This window comes from Drosophila suzukii, chromosome 2R (genome assembly GCF_043229965.1).
Source record: "Drosophila suzukii chromosome 2R, CBGP_Dsuzu_IsoJpt1.0, whole genome shotgun sequence".
NCBI classification, from domain to species: domain Eukaryota; kingdom Metazoa; phylum Arthropoda; class Insecta; order Diptera; family Drosophilidae; genus Drosophila; species Drosophila suzukii.
In genome coordinates, this window is record NC_092081.1 from 18,298,201 (window position 1) to 18,321,172 (window position 22,972).

The following is a 22,972-nucleotide window of genomic DNA, read 5'->3' on the forward strand; positions in this document are numbered from 1 at the left end:
TTGTAGTACCCGAAGAACCTTTCTTTATCTTTACACCATTTATACAGGGAAGAGAAAGCCCCTTTTTGGTTCAAATGTTAATTTAAAAAATCTAACAAAGCTCCCTATTTAATGTTCAATTTGCAATTATAGAGCGTAGAAGGCATAATTTCAGTTTTTCCGATTTTAATTATTAAAATAAAAGCAACAATTACCAAAAAGTGTTATTTTCTACTACTCAGCTCTCTTCTTGTTAAGAACTTCGTGGGCTTCATTGCCACCTTCGAGTTGCTGCTGCCGGAATAGTTCGATGAGCTTCTCGGTGGCGGTTTGTGGTGTCTCTAGCGGCTTGGAGGCATCTTCACTTGGATATACCTGGCCCTGGGCATCTGGTGAGCGCAGCAAGAATGGTGTCCACGGGCCCTGGATGGAGGGCACATCCGTATGCCACATTTTGCGGAGACGCAGTGAGCTGGAGCTGCCATTTTGGGTCTTCAGTAGGTCAATCCACTTGGAGATCTCCTCTTGGGTGCTGTTCCTGCAGCTCATCCACTCACGCTCGCCGTTCACTGAAAATAATACACATTTTTATAGTAATCAGTTTTATTTTCATAATCTAATGGGGTACGAATCTCATTCAGCGAGAAGAGGTTTCTGTGTTTCCCAAAAATATGGACCTAAATATTAAGAATAGAACCAGATTTGATTGATTTGAACATAGAAATAGTTTGGTATTGGTCTAATACCAATAAAATTATTTTTGAATAAATAGTTTATACCTATGACAGGGGTTAAGAACCTTCTTCTGGATAACTACATTATTTTCTATAAAATATATTTATAGTTGTGCATTAACTGGCTTCAATAGACCCCAGTGTTTACTCACAATACTCCCCCACCAAAACTGGTGTGCGATGGCGTCTGGGCTTTACGTAGACCACAATACCGGGATTCTCCTTGGCAAAGTCCACCAAGTGGTTCTCGATGAAGTCGCTGTGGAGTTTTTCAATATATTACAAAATAGTAATATTACTTTTTAAATTAAATGATCTTCCATACCGCATGCCTCTGCTGGATCCATTATTCTTGCAGAACTTCAGAGTAATCCTCTGCAGCTGGCAGACATAGCGTCCCAATCCATTTTGTAGGGGAGCCCGTGGAAAGCCGGACTTCAGGAACAAGTGGCTGTTCGACATTTTGTATTTATTTTTAATTCAAAATAGTATAAAACTAATTTTTAAGACTTTTCGTAATCAGAGAAGACGTAACCTCATGCCGCAAACAGCTGACAGCTGTTTCTCGTATGCCAGAGATGCCAAGTTAGCTAATTTTAAGCTTTAATTTTAAGCTTTAGCCATACATTTATTTATAAAAATTGAATTTTAAAGTAAAAGTCATTATAGAAACTATGTTATTAATTGAATTACATAAATCATAACTTATGTTTATATCTGTGTCGCTGTATTTTAATCTTATTAATATAAGAATCTATTGGAAGCCCTTACTTGTAGAATGGTAAGTTTTTTACAACTAAGCATAGGAAATTATATATGTATATTTTTCAATGTGGGTACATAGTAAAAGACCAAGGCTTTTTTTATTGGTGATATGAATCTTTGCATAAAAAGTATACAAATTCTGTCAAAATTCTAAGTAGTTTTTTTTAGAACGGCACACGGTAACAATGCAGATTTATTTAGTTTTTCTTAAATTGTATATCGCGTTTTTGAAAGTCTCCTGCATCCTGTAACATAAAGTAAAATATCTAAGATGGCTCGACTTATCAGCTCGACGGAACAGTATTTATTGTCATTTCAAATATTTAATGTTTGTTAATATGCTAAATTGTTAAATTCTTACCCAGTATACCAATTAAAAAGAAAAATAAAGGAAATATACTAACATTATTAATGTTATTAACCTGTCTCCTATTTTCCTAGCGGAGTGCTCATCTCTGACAAAAGACAGGGTTGTTTTTGATAGAGAAGAAGCGGCACAAAAGGGAAAACAAAAATGCAGATGCAGGCGAGGCGTCGTTTTGATTGGAAAACCACGAACTAGAGCCGGAGTAGAAAGTGTGTGCAACGTGGAAAAGTGGAGCACATGCAGCTGGTCTTATCAGCTCCACAAGTCGACATCAAAATGGCCACCGTAAGTATTAAATCTACATATATTTAATTGCAATTTCTGTAAACTGAAGCTTGGTGTTTAGACTTTTGCAGGTTCAAAGTTCTCGAAACACGTTCTAGTTGACGAAGAAGAGGGGGAGGAGGACGAAGAGGAGGAGGAGGAGGAGGATTCCGCCGAGTCCGGTTCCACGTCGTCTTTCAGTCTGCAGGAGTGCATCGACGAGTTCCGTGCACGCCGCATTCGCAGGGTGTCCACGCAGAGTCGCGACTGCGAGAACAACATGCCTAGGCAGCTTCCCCGCGTCCGCAGGTCCACGGATGCGGACCTAATCAACCAGAATCGCTGCAACAAGGAGCAGGAGCGCAAGGGCAAGCCCTGCCAGAATGGCTTCTGCTACTGCTTCACCAGCGACAGCGGGGATTGCGGCTCCACGGCGCCGCCACGTGACCAGCACGTGCGGTTGCCCAGGCGCAGCAGGCGTTCCGAGAGCTCTAAGGTAGGCCCACCCCCCAACCCACTCCAGATGCCATATTAAACGCCCATTTTTCAGCCCGCCAAGCAGAACAATCTGGGTAGCCAGCCACAGCAGGCGCAGCAACGTCGTGAAAGCGAACCGGCCAACGTAAAATCCAGCTTCAAAACTCCTCTAACCGCTGTCAGTCGCCTGAGAGCCGTGGGCGGCGACGATGAGCCGCTTATTCACATCATCCAGGAGCTTCACGATAACTGTGTGGTGTCCGAGGTGCGCGTAAATCGCCAAAAGCTTTCAGGCTCCAACTGTCGTTATAGGAACTCCCAAACCCTGAGAGAAACCACCAAAATGCAGTCCTACGAACCCATAGCCTACAAGCCGTCAGCTCCTGTTCTGTCCAACATCAGCGAGCAGGAATCTGCTGTGGAGGAGGAACAGGAAAAGGAATTGCTGGTCACGGAGCCCTCCAGTCGCAGGAGCTCCCGCTCGCGACGCAGTTCTGGAGGAGGTGGACGCCTTCTACAAAAGCGACTATCGCAGGGCCAAGTCAGCTTCAAGGCACGCGACTGCCAGCTGCCGCCACCGAAGCCACCGCGACGTGGCTCTCAAAGTCTAGACGGCAAGCTCTCGCAATCTTCGCTTACATCGACGAACCCCTCTGTGCGCGAGGCAGAGCGAGTGTTGGACGACTTCCTGCGGAAGCGAGGCGTCCAGGTGCCCGTTAGTAGAGTGGAACCTTCGCGCAGAAAGGACAGTCAGCGTAGATCTTTTCCCATGGGTAAGTAGCCAACCCAAGACAATGAAACCGTAACCAAAACGAATTAGATCCAAAATTAATTTTACCAAAAATCAAATGTATTTACCAAATAAAAAGTTTTGTTTCTAAAAATTTGGCTTACGGTTTCATTTATTTAAACTTTGGTTTTTCCTCGACCTCATGAGTTTTATCTCACCATTTAGCCGAGGTGGAGAAGCCCAAGAGTCACAAGCATCTGCCCACCTGCCCCTCGCTCAGCGACATTGAGCGCGTGGTGGAGTCCAAGCGGGGTTCGAATTACGCCCGGAATATACGGCAGGAGAGCAGTCGGAAGAGTGCGCCCAGCAAGGATATTATTATTGGCTGGACAGAGCCGAAAATCACCGATATGCTCAACTATCAGGGAAAGTCGGCCAGCACATTTAAAACGCCGGCTGAACCACAAGTTTCAATTGGATGGCAGCCGCTTAAGCCACAACCCCAGCCTGTAGTCCCAAAAGTTTCCCTTGACACTGTGGACGGGAGTATGAGCGAGAATCTTGCCTCCAATATGATTCACAAGGACACGCCCATCAAGTATCCAAGTCGAGTTAACACCACTGGTGGTCAGGCCAGCCAGAAGTTCATCTGGGGTGAGCAGTGGCGAAATCTGTCTCCCTGGAAGGCAACCAAACCGAAAAGCCTTGGAAAGAAGTCCAAGAACTTCCTGAATAACTCCAAAAAGAAGATCCTGCGTTTTGTGTCCCCGAAAAAGTCGAATCAAGAGGAGCAGCCGATGGAGGAGCAGATCAAAGCCACTCCCACACAATGCACAATTGGCGTGCAGACCTCTACTTCGCAGCTGGACCTGCATTCCCAGTCGCCGCCGGGCAGCTATCACTCACCAATGCAGACCACGCCCTCGGGAACGACCACTTCCACACGCCAGCAGTTAGACAGCGAGCAGCCCTACTTTGACTTCGAGCGCAAGGTGAAGGCTCCGACGCCTCCGAAGAAACTGCCGCGTGCCAACAGAGCTCGCAAGTTGGATTTCCAAACGGAGGCGGCACCCACAACCTATCGCTCGTATCACAAGGACCTCGATCAGGACGTGACCATCACCAAGATGGGCTATCTGCTGAGCAGCATTCGCGCCAAGTTGGAGGCCAGTGATGAGCGAGCACTAAGAACCTTCCGGGTGAGTTTTCTTTTTATTTTTTGCTATATATTTAAGGAGAACTGAAGGCTTGTCATTAAGTAGCAGTGGGGAGTGTACTTTGATTAGTTTTATTTATTTAAAGTACTAAACAAATGCTTAAATCTTTCAAGTTTTTTAAAATCAGACAAAACTTTAAAAGTTCTCAGACGTTCCAGTAATATCTTATGTTTCGTATCTTTATTGATGAGTCCGAGTGATAACCTTAAAAACTAGACAACGGTGAATATGGCGCCCAGAGCGTAGTGATCCGAACCCAGGTAGTGGTTGGGGATCTGGCCAACTCTGCTGCAGCAGTTGATCGAGGGCAGTGAGTAGACACTAATGGGCAGAAGCTTGTGCTTGCTCCGCGATCCTAACGAGCGCAGGATGTAGTCCACAGTGATCCAGTCGTCCTGGTATGTGGAGGCTGTTCCTTCACCCGGATCGAGGACCTCGAAGCGCAGAGGCGTTGGGTTAGCTGCGGGTTCCACATCCCCCTCCTTTCCGATGAGCAGTTCAATGGGTGATGAGTCGGGCTGGCTGTTGAAGTCTCCAGTTAGGATGATGGGTGTGTCCGTGGAGAAGGAGGTCAGCTGCTCGAGCATTCTGCCCACCTGGGCGCAGCGCACATCACTCCGTTTCGGGTTGTACAGCAAATGCGTGGTGGCCACCACAAACTCCTTCTGTTCGTCTGGTTCCTTTTTGAATCGGAACTTGGCAAACAGGGCCACATTCTCACGATTGAGCAGAGCCACTTCCTGGTCATGCAGCTCCACAGCTTGCTGGTCCAGTAACTCGAACTTGGAAGAGTCGTAGACAATGGCGCATCCATCCGTACGGTGTCCCGTCTTCTTTTTGTACACATAGGCCAGCTTTTTGCCGTTGCCCATGCGCAGTCCTTGGACAAGTGGTGCTAGGTGATCGAACTGCATCTCTTGCAGGCACAGGATGTCCGGATTGAGTTTCATTAGCTCCCTTAAAAGATTCTGCTGGCGGCGACGCCAGGTGAGGAACTCCTGCGGGATGCCCACGTATAGAAAGAGGTGCTCCAGCAGCAGATCCTGGGCCAGGATGTTGTACGAGACCAGTTTAAGGGTGGACAATTTTGGGAGGTCCACTCCTGGAGGCTGATCCCCCACTGGCGTCCAGCGCCTGTTGAAATCGTAGCGTGAATCCATTTGCTCCCCCTTCTGCTTGCGTTTTCCGTTGGCGCCTTTTGTTTGGCTGCTGCTGCTGCGCCCGATGATCTGTGACCTGGCCTGGTGTTTAATGGTGCGGATCAGGGACTTGTACATCTCATCAAGTGCTCCTCGCCATGTGCCCGCGCTTCTGGTCCCCGTGAAATGCCTCTGTATTCAATGGTTTTCGGATGGCGTCCGAATTTTCAGGGGAAATCTGTGCCGTCAGCTGTTTTCGCTTGTTGTGTAGTTTGTTTTGCGCTCTCCTTCGCTGGGCTGCACTGCAGCTGATATCGATAACAATGGGGCACTCGGACTATCGAAATTCAAAACATTGCTACGGAACATATAAAGCCTATATATTTTTTATATTTTCTTAAAACTTTTTAATCTTTATTACAAAACTAATTACAAAAAAACAATAATAATAGTTTGTCTTAGTATTATTCGAAAAATAGTTTTAAACATATATATTATATTAATATACATATTAAACATAATTATTTTTATTTATTTCCAGGACTGCTCCCGCTCCGATCCCCTAGAGCGTAGTCATTTTCAGACCCAGAGCTTCGACTGCACAGATGGACCTAGCAGCCTGGCCACCACATCTGTGGCCACCACCCGTCTACAGCGCGATCTCGACAGCGAACCTATTTACTCGGAGATCGAGGAGGATTGCCTGCGGATCAGAGGGAGTCCGCATCACGAGGTTAGGACCGCAGCGCAGGTTGTAAATCACACTCCGACTCCAACGGAAAGCTCCACGGCGTATGTAAGTGAGACCATGCCGGATCCATCGCCATCACCCGCTGATCTCAGCGCCATGTACGCCCGGGTGCAGAAGACGCCGAAGAACTCGCCTCAAATGAAGCCACTGGGGCAAGCTACTCAGCCGCAGATAGTGCCTCCGGTTATCCAACCGCCAATGCCTCCAGTTATCCAACCGCCGATAATGCCACCAGTTATTCAACCGCAGATAATGGATAATGGATCTAGCCAGCCTGTGCAACCGCCAATTAAACCTCAATTATCTGCTCCCAATCATCCTGTGGCTTTGGGTCACTTTCTGCACGAATCCCTGAAGAACGGGAACTTCTTTCAATTCATGCCTCTACCCGAGGAACCGAGTGGCACTGAATCCTCCTGCTCAGCTAGTCAGACCACAGAGTCCTCAGTGATTCGCCAGCCAATGCTGAAGTCGTCTCCACCCCTCGCCCATCAATCCCTGAACAATATCAGTGAGCAGCATTCACCGCCCAAGAAGAATCGCAATCTCTCTCGGTCGGAACTCTCTCTGCAGCGCAGCGAGATCTTCCTGGACAATCTGTGTCGTAGTGAACTGGTGCTGGATCGACTGGAAAAAGTGCCCAATGTAAGTGGCTATGAATTAGCTTATGTTTAATACCATATATTATTAAAGCTGTTATTACAGACCATTTCCAATGCGGATTCCGTTTCGTATGACATGCCCAATGAAGGGAACGAGGAGCTCTACGCGGATTACAGCTTGGGTGAGGCGGGCAGTAGCTCCTTTGCGACCAATGATTATGGCTCTGGACAAATTGAGCCGGAGCCGGCTAACCAGAGTACGCCGAAAAAGAAGCAGAGCCAGCGGTTTACAACCAAGGTAGAGATTTTTGTTGACTCCCACTAGAGGTTAAGGCTTTCGCTTTCATCCGACATTGTAACTTCTGTAAATAGCCACTATCACACTGTACTCATCCAAAGCTTTCTGAAACGCATTTGAAATATAAGCTTGTTGTTGAAACTGAGTAATAATTGATTTTTCAGCCCTCGCGCAATCTTACAATTGATATAAACGATGGCCCAGCCACGCCACTGCGCCAATTTGGCCAGAATATCAGCTTCAGTTGCCCCACAACTCCCCAGCAGGCGGAGGCTTTGAAGGCAGAGGATCCTGGCCTGCACAACAGCAGCAGTTTGGGTGAGCTCATGCAGACGGTGCCCATGCCCAGTGAAAGTCAGTTGATGTCGGTCAGCACTCTGGCCCGGTACCGCCTGCTGAAGAATGCCCTTCGTCGGTCTTATCGCAAGGGCAAGGACTTCTTTCTGGCGGAGAAGCAGCGACTGACTCAGAGTCTCAATCTTTCAAGGGACCAATCTAATCAAACAGACGGGGAGCTGGACAGCAGTAGCTACTATGCCAGCTTCAACCTGGACTCCTTGCTGAACGAGTCCCTTAACCCCAATGAGCAGTTGGCTCAGGCTGTGAGTATATGTCGTCAGATGCCTGAATTGGAGATCTCTGCGGAGATGGTGGAGGCGGAGCGACTTCTGCTCTTCTCCAGCCTGCGAAAGTCAGCTCCCCTTGGTTGCCAATTAAATGACAATGCCTTGGCTGCCAGAAGGCAATCTCAGTGCCTTCTGATTGATGCCATGGAACTGCCTGTGAGGGCCGATGTCAGCCAGGATATGTTCTTCAACTACCATTACATCTGCACCTTTGAGTGCGGGGGACGCATCCGCTCCACCCAATCGGTGGAGTGCCAGAATGGCTCTGCCTTCTTTCGGGACTGTGGCTTGGAGTTCTATAGTGGGGATAAGGCGGATTCTTTGGAGCTGCGCTGCCAGATCTTCATGTTACGCCTGCGCAAGGTTTCCACGCTTGCCTTGGAGCCTGCCAAGTCGTTGGTAAGTAGCTTTAGTTCTCCAAGCAAGCAGTTCCCTAATAAGTGGTTACCTTACAGAGACGTGGCAGTGGGAATTTAGGTTCCGCCAACTCGAGCTCTTCAGCGGGTTCTGTTGGCGATCAGATCATCTCCCGCTTTCGTCTGCATGCTTCCTTTAAGCTGCGCGCCATGGACTTGGCTCCCTTCCAACTGGTGGCCAGCGAATCAAGATCCAGCGATAAGATCTGCCTGCGCAGCTCACGATCCTGGCAACTGCCCTTAAGTACACACACCAAATCCACGAACCTAGGTCCGGCTATATCCATAACTGGAAGAGTGGACTTGCGACTGCCCAAGGGCCGTTTCACTGGCTACCTAAATGTTCAGGACCCGAAGAACAGACACCATTGGAATCGACGATGGTGCAGCCTAGATGGCGTTCGGCTATCCGTTTGGCAACATGAAGACAATCTGGGAGATGACTCACCCCTTTTCTCATTGGAGCTGCCAGGATGCGGACAATCCTTGATAGATGCAGCTCCACGAGATCTTTGTGCCCGGGCCAGAAGCTTTTTAGTGCAGGGAAAAGAATCTGATTATGAGGCGGGAGTGTTTTTTGCTGCCGATACTCAACCGGAGCTCCTAGAATGGCTGTCGCACTTGAATGAGGCTCTGGATTTCGCCAGGCATTGGCTAAGTTCCACCTGACAGCAGCTGCATTCCCTACAAATTTTTATTTTAATATGTGTTCAAGTTTTCTATTTATATTTGCTATTACTTAAGTTTTGCCCAAACATTTCCAAAATTTGTAAATTAGTGTGTTTGCCATGCAAACTTTCGACTCAAATCTAAAATAGGGCTAGATATACTCGTTGTTTGCTTATGTCTAAGAAATTATTTAATTAACATTCCTTTGCCTTTTGGGGAAATAGTCATTGGATCTGAACCATCTGAACCCCTGTGTTCATCACAACAACAACAGTTTATTACATTCATAATTTACATGGGCTACGATAAGTTGATAAGATACAGATACGATTATATATTTGATATAGGTTACAATATGATACACAAGTATGTTTATATGCGCTGCTGGTTGCCCCCGGTTATCTGCGGTATCGGAATCGGTTATCCATGCTCACGTCCCCACATCCTCACATTCGTGCCTAGTTAGTGCCTACGCATAACTATAACATTTAAGTATATGTACTATTTAAGCTGCTTTGTAATTTCGTTATTTCGTTTGCTCATTACAGTGCAAAACATAAGAGTCTGAGGTTATGTTTGTTGTGGTATTGTTTTCAAGCAATTTACATACTTAACTTGTACATTACTTAAGCACTTACTATTCTCTATTGATCTGACACGAGTCACGTTAAACTGTACTTTGGGGTGGGCTCTGCTTATGCTTAGGTTCTGTATTATCTGTGTCTGATTCGGCGTCTGATTCTGGTTCTGTGTGTCCATCTGTTTCTGCTGATAACTAATTAAGTGGGATCTAGGGGTCTTGGGATATGCAGGAGCGCAGTGCGGGTCAGGTCTTGGATTAGGCTCAGGCCAGCACATACTTCCACACTCGATTCGTCTGGTGGTTAGTCCCGATCTCGGTCACATACAGTGCCGATCCGTTGACGCTGACCGCCATGGAGTGCGGGTTCTTGAACTCTCCCCAGTGCCCGATGATCGTCTCGGTGCGCGGATCGATGGTGAATCCGCGCACGGGCAGCATGGAGGTGGGTCCATTTACGGCAAACACTATGTCGCCATAGCTGGCGACCCCAAAGACGCGGCCCAAATCCGGTTCCTGGATGGTGGCCGCCGGTTCACCCTCGCCATGGGAGGAAATCAAGCCAGCTCTGTCAAAGATATTTGATGATTATTTTTTGAAGATATTGATAACTCGGATTTTCTCACTTGGGACAGACTACGCGCATGTTTTCCCTATCTGCGATACACAAGAGATCCAGGTGTTCCAGCAAGGTGATGGCATGGGGCACCTGCAGCGAAAGGAATTCTGCAGAAGAAGTGGTTAGAAAATGTAAAACTTATTTATAAATATAAAAGCAATAAAAACCTTTTTTATAACCTTTTAACTATTAGTGATAGTCATTAGTTTACGAAAAAGTTGTCTAATATTTAAATGTTTTAGGTAAGTTTCTAGAACTGGGTTTCAAGTTATTTATACTGATAAAATTTTTGCATGATACAAAATTTTGTAAAAAAGTTGAGAAATTTTATTGAAATTATTTTTAAAAGCAATGCTTAAGTTATAAAAGCAAAAATCGTTTTTAATAAAATCAATATATGACCCACTCATAAATATTAAGTATACGCACCGGGTGGCTGGGGAATCGTACGTAACAGCTTGCCAGCGGCGTTGAACTTCAGTATTCGGCTATTGCAATAGCCATCAGCGATAAAGAACTGTGGGTTGGGAGGTCGGTGAGTTCGGGAACCAAAATAACTCAACAGGTACCACTTACCTCCCCCGTTGTGGCCACTGCAATGGATGTGGGCTTGCACAGGTGCTTAACGGATGATCCGGGCCTAAATCGCTTGCCAATGGTGAGTAGTGGTTTGTTGCTAAAGGGCTTAAACTGATGGGGAAAACGGGGATTTCATTTGAGATTTTAGTAATTGAATCTAGCATTTTCGAACCTTAAAGGCCTGGTGCATGGCCACATCTGTGATCCAGTAATTCCCATGTAAATCGATGGTCATGCCGTGTGGCATGTAGAACATATTCGATCCCCATCCAGACTTAATGGCTCCCGTCTTCGCGTCCAGCACATATATCGTGTTTTCTTTTATGGGCCCGTATTCGATTAGGTAGTATATATTGCTCTCGTTGAAGGTACTGAAAAATTAGTGGAGATAAGGTTGATTTATCTTTACCCTCTTTACGGATGCAATTATTTTTCTGATCTTAAAACAATAACAAGGTTGATTATTCTTTTTCCTATTTACGGGTGGAATTGTTTTTCTGATCTTTAAAGAATGTACGAATATGTAGCAGGAATCCCTTATTTATTGTTCTAAAAGTATACCACAAAATATTCTAAATTCGGAAGTCCGATGTACTTTTTTTCATTGAATTACTAATTAATAGCAATTTAGACATTAGACCATCTAAACATTTAGGAGCTAATGGGAATTTTTTATATAATTTAAAAACAATTAAAAAAGATTTACTAAGTGTAATGCAATTTTTCCTAAAATGTAGAATGAAGTCGGTATTAGCTCGGAGTTTCTAAAATTAAGGAAGAGGTTTTTGTTTTGTGTATATAATGGGAAGGTTTGAAAAAAATCTGGGCTATGAAATTTCGATTCTGGACTGATTGGCTTCCCCTTTCCTGTGTACATATGGGATAGACACTTGTTACCAGGCAGCGACAGCTGTTGACCTACTTTACATCCCAGTAGCGTTCGGCGCGATGGAAAACCACGGGGTTTCCCTGTGGATCCACGGCCACGGCGGTGACCTGGCCGAAGCTGTGCTGCTCGGTGGGCCAGTTCTCGACGAGCACTGGAGTGGGAACACTGGCGGCCGGAAGGGGCACATTGTCGTAGCTGCGTTGGTTCTGCAGGGCCACCGCATCGTCCTCCGCCAGGGGCAATGGCAGCTCCTGCTGCTCCGGCTTCGCCAGGACCTTCTCCTGGAGCCTCCTCTTGATGAGTGCCCGCACCTGGTCGAAGAAGCGCTCGTTGAGGTTCACACCTGGCCCCAGATCCACGGCCAATCCCGCTGGCAGGTGGTTGCTGCTGCTGCTGCTACTGGGCGCCACATAGCCCAAACTTATGGCCAGCAGTGCCGCAAACAGGATGCGCGACATTTTCTGGAAGTCCTGCGATTTTCTTCGTCACCAAAACAACTGGGATTTGGCTTCTGGCTGCGCTCACTCGATTTTCCGCACTGCCAACATCTGTTGGCGGTGTCTATATGTTGAGCTGGCAATAGATTAACTGACTCTGCTCCAAACACACACTCGCACGCGAACTCCCACGCTGTTCGATTTTCGCTTTCAATGCGACGCCTGCGCCTTTGTCCTGCACAGTGGGACAAATTGAAGGGGCAACAGTGGGAAAAACTTGGAAAAAAAAACAACCAAAAAAATATTCGCAATGAATTTGAGAAGTTTCAAGATAATGGGGATTTATTTGTATATAAAGCAAGAGGTACAACATTTTTATTTAAAAAAAATATCTTTTATAAAAAAGTTGGTTTGTAAAATTTTAAAAAAGTTTGGACTTAAGGCTTATATATTTTTTGGATACTCTAAAAAATTCCTGTAGTTAAGATATTAAAAGTAGGGTCCTTAAAGATTCTACTACTATCATTGTCTGTTTCTATCCTAGCCCTCAACCATTTAAAATCAATATAATAATATATAAATTTAAAAATAAAATATTGATAGGTTTTGATACAAAGGCATGTTTTCAACCTTCTTCTTGTTAATTGAAGAGCCATTTTATTGAATGCAAATCATTACCGATGTTCGTTGTGTTTTTGTTTATACTATAATCCTTCAGTTTATAGAATATTAGAAAGAATAATGAAAAATAAATTTTACTGAAAAGTGCAGAAATGAATAGCTTAATTTTTCTGTCTTTATTTCCACAGTGGCCCTGCCACAAGCCGTCGTGAATTGGAAAGCCTTTATTGATTTTCCAACAGTCCCGCGGGAACAGTGCAGGCGAAAAGTAATACGACTTTCGATACCATTTATTCAGCACGAAGAGCGATAACAACTGGGGAGATGAACTCAACCCCATTACATTATAGGGCCTGAAAACTCGGCTCGATATGGGGTTCCTTTTGGGCTGAACCCCTCATATTTTGGGTTTTGTAAGCGTACAGTCGGCAGTCAGTGTCTTTGACGTCACAGCGAGCTGTGCTGGCGGTGCGGGGGCTTGGCGGGGGCGTTATCCGGGGTATCTTCATCCTACGCCCCCCAATCCCAGTTCGGCTGGGTCCAAATATAACCGGTGTCCGTCATTGAGCAGTAGGCATTATAGTAGCGTCCCGGCGATCTGAGAAAATGCGAAAGCAATTACACAAACCGAATCCGGAAATGCTTATTTAATTTCCATCGCTGCTACAAGGGTGGGGGTTAAGCCGGAAACGGAAACTCACCGGCAGTACGAGAACTGGGGGCACTTGCAGCGAAAAAGGCTTTGGAACTCCTCCTTGCACACCTCGTTCCACCAGCAAGTGCGCTGTAATATAAAACCAATTCGGTTAGCTCATCCCTGCTATATACCACCTGTAATTTTTATAGAGACCTCGGTCATATAGCCATGGACACTCTGATCCGAGTAGCTTCGCTTCGAAAGATGCGCTTGCAGTGGGCAAAACAACAAAGTCACCAGGAGAAGCAACAGTCGTGACGTCACGGGCAACACATGGGGGGCAGACTGTAGTAAAGTAGAAAAAAAAACAATTTACAAATCGAGTTATGCGAGGGTTTCAAAAAAATCCATATTATGATGTTTAAAAGTCTGATGGAACTCTTGAATTTTTTCACTGCATACCTTTAGACACTTTTATTAGGTAATTTCGAAACCTCTGGCAAAAAAATCTGGTAAGTGTGTTATTTTTAAGGTATTTCTCTCTTACCATTTTATAGCTTTTTTTATTGACCTCTTGATTTATCCTCCGCTTTTTAAGTACAGTAAACACTTCACGTGCCGCATGTCCTGCCTTGAATGACGCCTGTTTTTCTGTTTTTGTGATTCCTGCTGGGCGGTGGCGTCGGCATCTCGGCTGGCTTGCATAAGCATAAGTATTGGCCCCGTTCGCCCTCGGCTTTCAGCTTTCACTACTTTCACACTCGCAGACTCACTCACACAGACACAGTCAGCGATTGCAATTGCACATCTGTGCTGCAGTGGTGTTGGTGAGCTTTTGGCCCATTTAGAGAGGTAATTGCCTCACTGTGTGGCTGCACTGGGTACATAAGAAAATACAGGGGGTACATCCTAAGTAATTTACAAACCGGAATTGAGATAGATTGTTAAACTACCATAACATTGCATTTTGGAAATATAACAATTCAGTATTTTAGAATTTTTAGGGAGAGAAGAAAAAGCAACTTGCAGCATAATAATAACAACAATATAAAAACGTTATGTATTTCATGATATATTGATTAATATTGCTATTCAATCACTTGATTTTAATATTTTGAAACTTAGAGCAACGGAAAATAAAAATGTTTTTATGAGAATAAACTAAGCGCGTCAAAAATAAGCAGAGCGAACCAAAAATTGGATGTTTATCTGTACATTAGGGTGGTCTAAAATATATAATTGTAATCTCACTTTTAAATATTTACAAGGGTGTGTAAAAATATTTTTGAAAACTTACAAATTAAATTTAAATTAAAAGTTACTCATACGTCACGTATGCCAGTCAACAGTACGTATGAGTGATACACTTGGAAGGCAACGCGCCGAGCATAAAACGCACTTTTTGTAATACATTTATTAAGGTATGCTTTAATTGCCTTGAACCAGACCCTTACACTTTAATATATCTATACAAATGTGGACGTACATTGCACTCTCATCTCAACAATATTTTGTTAATTTATGCGATACTAACTCAACTAAATTGCTGATATAAATTTCAAATAATATTCTTTTGTCTGTCAACCTTCTGAGATACGTCATTATATTTGGATTCGTCTGATTCAAAACGCACGCGACATGACTCAGCAGAGGAAAAACAAAGAATAAACAAAAGTGGCAGCTGCTTAAAATAGTTCATAAAGTCATTTAGTGGCCAAAGTATTTTCATATTGGCCACGTCAAATCAACAGTTTCGACAGGTAGAAATATCTAAAAAATTTCTTATATCTAGCACAAACTTTGGGGGCGTAGAATCTAAAAATTTCTTCTGGCATTTTCCAGAAACACATTTTGTTTTCGCATTTTTTGCAGGCATTCTAAGATGTATACAAAATACATAGTGCATACAAATTAAGGGAATTTGTATTGTTTTTGGCATATACAATATAGATTTAGGGTTGTTCTGGAACAAACAAACAGAAACACTATTAATCCAACTCCGAAAAAGGCTTGTCTGTAGTGAGTAAGATGGAATATATTGAATATTTTTGGGGTCAACATGAGATAGTCGGTGTCTAAGACTCCAAATCTCCGACACCCACGGAAGCCAAACAAAACAAGCTAAAATCTCTCGTAGATTCGCACCAAATATATGTGTTTGGCATATATACATTCTGTATGTTCTCTATAGAGGGAATGACGCTCGTTTAAATTTAGATGGGAAATAAATTTCATATTTTTAGACCATGGTGGAAGATGTAAACAGTCTGTTGAGGGTATAAAACAGTGTGAATGCTCTGGGAGCTCCATCAAAATCGCAGCAGCCGCGAATCGAATAAGACGTGTTAAACTAAGTGTATAAAATAAAAGAAAGGTACGAAGAAGGATATATCCATTAAAGAAAAAATATATAAAAAAAAAAAAATAATAAGTGAATTAAAATGTGAAGTGATTAGCTCACCAACAATTCGTTTCTTAACCAAATTAGATGTCCGTAGTGCCCCTGATGTTCCGTGATTGGTGGGATGAGATCGACTTTCCAATGCGCACCTCGCGCCTCTTGGACCAGCATTTTGGCCAGGGATTGAGGAGGGATGACCTCATGTCCTCCGTGTGGAACTCCCGACCCACTGTGCTCCGATCGGGATACCTGCGCCCCTGGCAGAAGAACAGCCTGCAGAAGCAGGAGTCCGGATCCACCCTCAACATCGATAGCGAGAAGTTCGAGGTGATTCTGGATGTCCAGCAGTTCTCACCCTCCGAGATCACCGTCAAGATTGCGGACAGGTTCGTCATCGTGGAGGGAAAGCACGAGGAGAAGCAGGACGAGCACGGCTATGTCTCCCGTCAGTTCTCCAGACGCTATCAGCTGCCAAGTGAGTTCGAAGGGCTTATAGATTATATTAATTATATTATAGAAAATATTTTTATTAATAAAAATCCGTCTTATAGATGATGTCAACCCCGACTCGGTCACATCCTCCCTCTCTTCCGATGGCCTGCTGACCATCAAGGCGCCCATGAAGGCGCTGCCTCCTCCCTCGACTGAACGCCTCGTGCAGATCACACAGACTGGTCCCTCCTCCAAGGAGGACAATGCCAGGAAGGTGGAGACCTCCACCGCCTAAGGCTGAATTTTTTTACCACCCCGAGTGTTAGTTAGTTTATGTCTACGTGTGCCTTAACTATTGGATTTTTACAAATTTTATATCAATTAAAACGAAACTAAAGATAAACGGTTTATTTGGATCTTAATATTAGAGCTTGGCTGATTCCCCTCATATTTTCTGCTACTATTTTGTAGAATTACGAATTCAATTTATAAATCTTCCATAGGAACGATCTACATATCAGTGGGACAATAATAGAAAAAAAGACGAAAGTTATTTTTTATTTCTTTTGGCGATCGTTGCTCTAGATTCTAACAAGGAGTACAATCTTATCGCATAGATTTTGTTTTAAGTGTTTTATGGACTATTTTTCAGCAGTAATTCTTCCATAGTAACATTGTTTTTCTCAAGCTGCTTTTGCATTAAAAACTGGGCCTTCTCAATATGCTCGGGCAAAAGTTCGTCCTTGTAACCATTGACCTTACCGCGCCGCAGGAAACTGAAAAATCAGAAGTAAAATTATATTGAAAACAAGGAAGAACGCTATAGTCGAGTACATCGACTATCAGGTACCCGTTACTCAAAGGGAAATGGAGATATGCAAGCAGCAAAGCGAAATTAAAATGCGCCACCTACCGGCGGTAGACAGATTTAAGCGTTATGGGCGTTAGAGTGGGCGTGGCAAAATTATTTTTGGATCAATCGATAGGTATTGACGACACCAATACATTTCAGTTAAAATTTTTTATCTAGCATGCAAATTGTGGGCGTCACAGGTTTTCGCGGTTTGTGGGCGTTTAAGTGGGCGTGGCAAACTTTTTTTTAGGTCAATCGATAGGTATTGATGAGAACAATACATTTCAGTTAAAATTTTCTATCTAGCATCAAAACTGTAGGAGTTACAGTTTTGGGCGGTTTGTGGGCGTTAGAGTGGGCGTGGCAGTCTACTGAAACAAACTTGCGCTGCGTAAGAAGCTCAGGAATCTGTACGCCAAATCTCAATAGCCTAGCTCTCATAGTTTCCGATATCTCAGCGTTCATCCGGACGGACAGACAGACGGACAGACGGACAGACGGACAGACGGTCAGACGGACAGACGGACAGACGGACAGACGGACATGGCTAGATCGACTCGGCTAGTGATCCTGATCAAGAATATATATACTTTATGGGGTCGGAAACGCTTCCTTCTGCCTGTTACATACTTTCCGACGAATCTAGTATACCCTTTTACTCTACGAGTAACGGGTATAACAATATATATGAATATGTTTAATTTTCCTACTTGTAGTCCACTTTGCCAGCATTTTCGCCATTTTCTTGAGATTTTTCCCACAAATGATACGTTGTAGGATTTTCTGCAATAGAAAATGGTTATAATGGTTTCTAAGTTAAATACTAACCAATTTTTAAAACTAACTTTTCATTTCTTCAAATGATAAGTGCTTTAAAAGTCTCTCCATTTGCAGATCGGTAACAGTCGTGTTCAGAAATCTGGAAACATCGTTAATAACACCGCGCAGATCTTTTTTCATTCTTTCGAAACTGGTATAAAAAACCCATGGTTCATTTCGGAGTTGGTAAAATTCGGCGGCATGTTCTATGGTTTCCAAAGCATAGTTTTCGTTACTCAAAAGGTCATCGAAATACTGATGCAGTGTCTTTCCATAAAAAGCACCGTAGGTAACACCGTGATAATATCTGGATACCCAGGCATCTAGGGGATTACGAAATACATAGATAACTTTGTTTTTTCTTTCCCAAAGTTTTGCTGGAAGTAAGGCCAGGGGAAGATGTGATTTTATAAGTCGTGGTGATTTGCATTCCTGCACACGCTTTAATGATTCCTCCAAATTTCCATGAGAGACGAAATCAAACCTAGAATTCCAAAACCAAATATTAATACCAATATAAAATGGAAATATTAATTACGAACTCCAAAAAGGGACTTCGTAGACCTTGATCTTTGGTCAACGCTCCCTCAAAATCGCAATTGTTGATCAGCAGCCACAATAATTCCTGCATCCAAGTAGTGCCACATTTCGGAGGCGTGACTACCCACACATCATCCTCTCGAATATCCAAGTCATGGACTAAATTTATAAATCCTTTCATTTTTTCCAAATGAAAATGTTTCCGATTTGCCCAGTCCTTAGCTATAAGGTTTGTGGGGTAACTCCGTGGTGTGATCCGAACGCGTTCCATGGTTGCGGTTTTCTGACTAGCAGTTAAATCAGCATATAGTAGGTATTTTTTATAAGATAGATAAGATAGAGTGCAAGTTTGTTTGCGCTTTTTCCTTATTTAGAAATCTTAAGATATAACGGTTTTATGGTTTGAACGAATATCTATCAACTTGGCTGCTAGTGCTGACCAAAAATTCAATTGTTCTATTAAGCGGGACGCTTTTATTTATTGTCCATGGCAGCTATTCTTATATGAAAATAAGGTTTCTAATCTAAATGTTTCAAATTTGTTTAAAGTAAAGATTTTTAGCAATATTGAAGAATAATAATATTTTAAATTAATATATCTGTTTATACCACACGTAATTCCTTAAATATGTTTGCAATTATACCTTTATCCACATTAAAATAGATCATGATCATATTAATAAGAAAAGCAAAGCACATTTATTGTTTTGTTTATAAACTTTAATTCATTCAGCTTAGCAGTGCTTCCTACGGTGCTTTGTACTTCTAGTCTCATCTTTATTTTAAGGATCATTCTGGAGCAGTAGTTCGTCCATTGTCACGGATTTCTTCGCGAGAATCCTTTGTATACTGATGTTGGCCCTCTCAATTTGTTCGGGCGTCAACTCATCCTTATAGCCATTAACATTTCCACGTCGCACAAATCTGCAAATTGTTGTATGTTACTCGTGTCTCAGAAAATAATATTAGTTTTTCTTACGGGTGCTGCTCCTTCCGAGCATTTATGTGTTTGATTTGAGCCAACTCCCACAGATGATTCGTTGTTGGATTCTCTGAAATACAATTTTGATTAAATACATAAAAATTGTTTTGGATTATAATTTACTAACTCTTCATTTCTTCGAAAGACAAATGCTTGAGCAGTTTCTCCATTTGTTGTTCGTCAACGGGTTTGTTTAGAAATCTGGAGACTTCATTGATCACTCCTCGCAGATCTTTCTTCATTCTCTCAAAACTAGTATAGAAGACCCATGGCTCGTTTCTCAGTAGGTAGAATTCATGTGCGTGTTCAATAATCTCCGTTGCAAAATCATCAGAGGCTATGACCTCATCAAAATACTGATGTAAAGTTTTGCCGTAATAAGCACCAAATGTCACACCGTGATAATATCGAGATACCCAGTGATCTAGGGGATTCCGGAACACATAGATCACTTTGTGCTTTCCCTCCCAAAGTTTTGAGGGAAGTAGAGCCAGGGGAAGGTGCGATTTGATCAGTCGCGGAGATTTCAATTCCTCGATAGGCCCGAAAGATTGTTGCACATCCTCAAGTAAAGCGAAACCAAACCTTAAGTAAGAGATGTACATCTTTTAAGGTATCTTAAGAATTCATTCTGATACACCTACTCAAGATATGGACTTCGTAGCTCTTGATCCTTGGCCAATGCCCCCGCAAAATCGAAATTATTGAGCAGCAGCCACGATAACTCTTGCATCCAGGTGGTTCCACATTTTGGCAGAGTTACTACCCAAACATCATCGTCTCTAAGTTTCATGTCATGCACCAAACTAAGAAAGTGATCTGAGTTAATTTTATACAAATGTTTGCGGTTCACCCAGTCTTTATCTATGAGGTTTGTGGGAAAACTCCGCGGGGTGACCTGAACACGTTCCATGGCTGAAGTCTACTGAATTTGTATCGTGGTTGAAATTCAAATTTATTTGGGAATGTATTTAAGAGATACATAAATAGGTCTCTCTGCCTTGCGCGACTTTCTCTTACGCACTTTTCTGATAAGGTTGCTCAGCTCAGTGGCTATTGTTGGTTTTAATTTGATTTCATTTTAATTGGACGCTTCGCTCATTTCTGTTGATAATGGAAACGTAAACAAGCAGAGAAAGATATAGGGCAACAAAGTTGGCCGAAATCTCTGAAAAAATACTATCAACAGGTTTTGTTTGTTCGGGGACAATAATTTATATATACAAATAGTACAAGATAAGAATGAAAAATAATGGTCGCTCCCATGCCTCATTGGCATAGATATTTACAATGTTACAAGTCTTTTGGAGTAGCTGCTGATAATGGTGTAATAAACCACTTAATGTGCTGATAACCCCAGGAATGTAAACAATTCACTTATAAAACCATTAAATTGCATATAGTATATAATGAAAGCAATTATTTATTATACATATATCACCCCAGCTTACAGACTATTAACAAAGATTACCCAAGATATGTTATACCGAAACTACTTAGAGAGAATTACGCGGAAGCGAATTTGCTGTAGTTGGCAAAGTCATCCATGTTCAATTTGTAATCCCTGAGATTGATGTCAGACCAGAGATCGAATTCCCTGATGATGTCGGCGGTGAGCTCATCCTTGTGACTTCCAACGACTCCGCGGCGAACGAACCTGTGGGAGGAAGTGCTGATTAGCCAGCTCCTGGAGAGTCCTTTGGCGTTGGGTTTGCTATCTTTAGACCTACCTGAACTCCTCCACATCCCTTCCAGCAGCTGCCTTCATGCTCTCGAACTCCTTGACATGATTGCAGGCGGGATTGTCGCGCATGCTCTCGAATGATAGGTGCTGGGTCATCTGTTGGATCTGCTCCTCAGTGACTTCGCGATCCAGGAATTGAGCCACCTCTGTTATAACCTGTCCCAATTGTCCCTTCATCCTTTCGTAGCTGGTGAAAAAGATGTTGGGCTCATGGCGCAGCTGCCAAAAGTCCAGGACATGCGGCCAGCAAGGCGTGAAATTCACATAACCATCGATGAAGGAGTGCATGAAGTCCGACTTGGTGCCCTGGTATCCCACCATTCCACGCCAGTGGTGGAAGTACGAGATGGCTGCATCCTTGGGATTACGATACACATAGATGATCTTGGGCCTCTTGCTCCAGATCTGCCTGGGCAGCATCCAGGCGGGCAGATGGGATTTGATCAAACGCGGTGAGGGTAGGGCATTTGCTGCTTCAATGGTGTCATGTGGTACGTTGGGCACCACTCCATTGAATCTGGGGAGGACTTGAATTAGTTTTATGCACTTTAGTTATTAGTCCAGTAACCCACTCCAGAAAGGGCGATCTCAGCGTGAGATCCACACTCTTGGCCGTCTCAAAGTCACACTTATTGACCACCAACCAGGCCAGCTCCTGCATCCAGGTGGTGCCGCATTTCGGCAGGGTAACAATCCAAACATCATCCTCCCGAACCTCGAAATCGTACACCCTATCCAGGACCGGTTGGAAGGTATCCGCCAGGCGGCAGAAGCGCTGCTCCCAATTCCCGACCACAGGAACCGCTGGCTTACTGCTGGCAAAGATCGAGGAGTAGCCTCCACTGATGGCCAACTTGTCGATCTGCTCGAAGGGCACGCTCTTGGCAAAGAAACTCGACTGGGGCATCTTCGGTTTTGGGGTAACCAAAAAACTCTTAACAAAACGATCGATCGAACTGATCGGTTCGGCAGTTGAAACCGCATTAAACGCTGCTTGAGAAAGACCCAGCGATCGGCAGCAGAATCTCGGGTCTTTTCTCAGCTTGGAGATACCAGCGTGACACGATCTTTGGGTAGGAAAAAACAGTAAGGAGAAATAAATTATTAACCAATTATTATTTTAACTAATGAATAATGTTATATAGAGAATGGTTTTTTTCCAATTTCACGTTCTATAAAAATACTCTTAAAACAGAAAAATAGTTTAAAATGTATGTCCACAACAACTATTGTAAGTAAAAGCGATCTAGAGTTCTATTAAAACGAATATTATTTTTGGCAATTAAGTTATTTATGGGGGAGGTGTCAGTAGGGAGCTCATTATAATCTAAATTTAAGTGAGGGGTTGTCAGTTTTCCATTAAGCAAATTTATTGCACTGCTCGTTCTATACCGTCACAAGTACAGTGTACAACAGCGGTCGACACATAAATATTATTTATATATTTTTAAGATATACTTTAATGATTATACCAGTTTCACGCTGTCATCGCTGAAATACAAGGCGACATTATGCAATTAACGCATAACCGGACTCGTTTGCGTCCATATGCGACACCATTTCTGGGCTGCATGAATCGATCGTGCTGTAAGACTGAAGACCAAAAGACTTTCTTTGTTGGGACCGCCGAAAGAAAGTTTTTGGGCTGGAAACGATCGTTTGTTTTGTTTACCTTTTGATTGAGACGGCCAGGTGAAATTAAGCCCACCGTTTTTGGGCAGTCGTTAAGATGGCAGAATGCCAGTAAAACAGGTTGTTAAAATTCACAGAGGGTTGGGCTCGAGCTATAAGAATCGTTTATTATG

General features: G+C 43.4%; 7 protein-coding genes and 1 pseudogene across 8 annotated transcripts; 2 read left to right on the forward strand and 6 right to left on the reverse strand.

Moving 5' to 3' along the window:
* Positions 1 to 148: 148 nt before the first annotated feature.
* Positions 149 to 1,274, reverse strand: mRpL43 (mitochondrial ribosomal protein L43). Its single transcript, XM_017072581.4, has 3 exons — positions 1,039 to 1,274; positions 866 to 972; positions 149 to 548 (listed from the first exon to the last, which is right to left on the reverse strand). The coding sequence occupies exons 1-3, from the start codon at positions 1,173 to 1,175 to the stop codon at positions 214 to 216; spliced, it is 579 nt and encodes a 192-aa protein (XP_016928070.2). The 5' UTR covers positions 1,176 to 1,274; the 3' UTR covers positions 149 to 213.
* Positions 1,275 to 1,964: 690 nt separating this feature from the next.
* Positions 1,965 to 9,594, forward strand: LOC108009452 (uncharacterized). The gene is made up of 8 exons (XM_017073820.4): positions 1,965 to 2,130; positions 2,192 to 2,605; positions 2,660 to 3,359; positions 3,542 to 4,515; positions 6,214 to 7,068; positions 7,129 to 7,323; positions 7,488 to 8,348; positions 8,405 to 9,594. The coding sequence occupies exons 1-8, from the start codon at positions 2,083 to 2,085 to the stop codon at positions 9,032 to 9,034; spliced, it is 4,677 nt and encodes a 1,558-aa protein (XP_016929309.2). The 5' UTR covers positions 1,965 to 2,082; the 3' UTR covers positions 9,035 to 9,594.
* Positions 4,589 to 5,939, reverse strand: angel (protein). The gene has a single exon (XM_017073822.4). The coding sequence runs from the start codon at positions 5,808 to 5,810 to the stop codon at positions 4,746 to 4,748; it is 1,065 nt and encodes a 354-aa protein (XP_016929311.2). The 5' UTR covers positions 5,811 to 5,939; the 3' UTR covers positions 4,589 to 4,745.
* Positions 9,290 to 12,312, reverse strand: Pal2 (Peptidyl-alpha-hydroxyglycine-alpha-amidating lyase 2). Its single transcript, XM_017073821.4, has 6 exons — positions 11,735 to 12,312; positions 10,985 to 11,183; positions 10,810 to 10,923; positions 10,663 to 10,750; positions 10,241 to 10,340; positions 9,290 to 10,182 (listed from the first exon to the last, which is right to left on the reverse strand). Exons 1-6 carry the CDS (start codon positions 12,157 to 12,159, stop codon positions 9,879 to 9,881), a joined length of 1,230 nt encoding a protein of 409 aa, XP_016929310.1. The 5' UTR covers positions 12,160 to 12,312; the 3' UTR covers positions 9,290 to 9,878.
* A 719-nt stretch (positions 12,313 to 13,031) lies between these two features.
* LOC108010154 (sulfotransferase 1E1-like) lies at positions 13,032 to 18,730 on the reverse strand (annotated as a pseudogene).
* Positions 15,716 to 16,632, forward strand: l(2)efl (lethal (2) essential for life). Its single transcript, XM_017074987.4, has 3 exons — positions 15,716 to 15,770; positions 15,885 to 16,272; positions 16,349 to 16,632. Exons 2-3 carry the CDS (start codon positions 15,885 to 15,887, stop codon positions 16,522 to 16,524), a joined length of 564 nt encoding a protein of 187 aa, XP_016930476.2. The 5' UTR covers positions 15,716 to 15,770; the 3' UTR covers positions 16,525 to 16,632.
* Positions 18,731 to 19,115: 385 nt separating the features above from the next.
* LOC108008751 (sulfotransferase 1E1-like) lies at positions 19,116 to 20,363 on the reverse strand. The gene is made up of 4 exons (XM_017072649.4): positions 20,068 to 20,363; positions 19,551 to 20,008; positions 19,421 to 19,493; positions 19,116 to 19,365 (listed from the first exon to the last, which is right to left on the reverse strand). Exons 1-4 carry the CDS (start codon positions 20,334 to 20,336, stop codon positions 19,224 to 19,226), a joined length of 942 nt encoding a protein of 313 aa, XP_016928138.2. The 5' UTR covers positions 20,337 to 20,363; the 3' UTR covers positions 19,116 to 19,223.
* A 453-nt stretch (positions 20,364 to 20,816) lies between these two features.
* On the reverse strand, positions 20,817 to 22,157 carry St1 (Sulfotransferase 1). 2 transcript variants are annotated; one of them, XM_017072443.4, is made up of 3 exons: positions 21,740 to 22,157; positions 21,154 to 21,684; positions 20,817 to 21,095 (listed from the first exon to the last, which is right to left on the reverse strand). In XM_017072443.4, the coding sequence occupies exons 1-3, from the start codon at positions 22,072 to 22,074 to the stop codon at positions 20,930 to 20,932; spliced, it is 1,032 nt and encodes a 343-aa protein (XP_016927932.2). In that variant the 5' UTR covers positions 22,075 to 22,157; the 3' UTR covers positions 20,817 to 20,929. The 2 variants fall into 2 exon arrangements, with proteins under 2 accessions (XP_016927932.2, XP_016927931.2); XM_017072442.4 differs by having other exon boundaries at positions 20,817 to 21,080; positions 21,740 to 22,089.
* Positions 22,158 to 22,972: the final 815 nt, after the last annotated feature.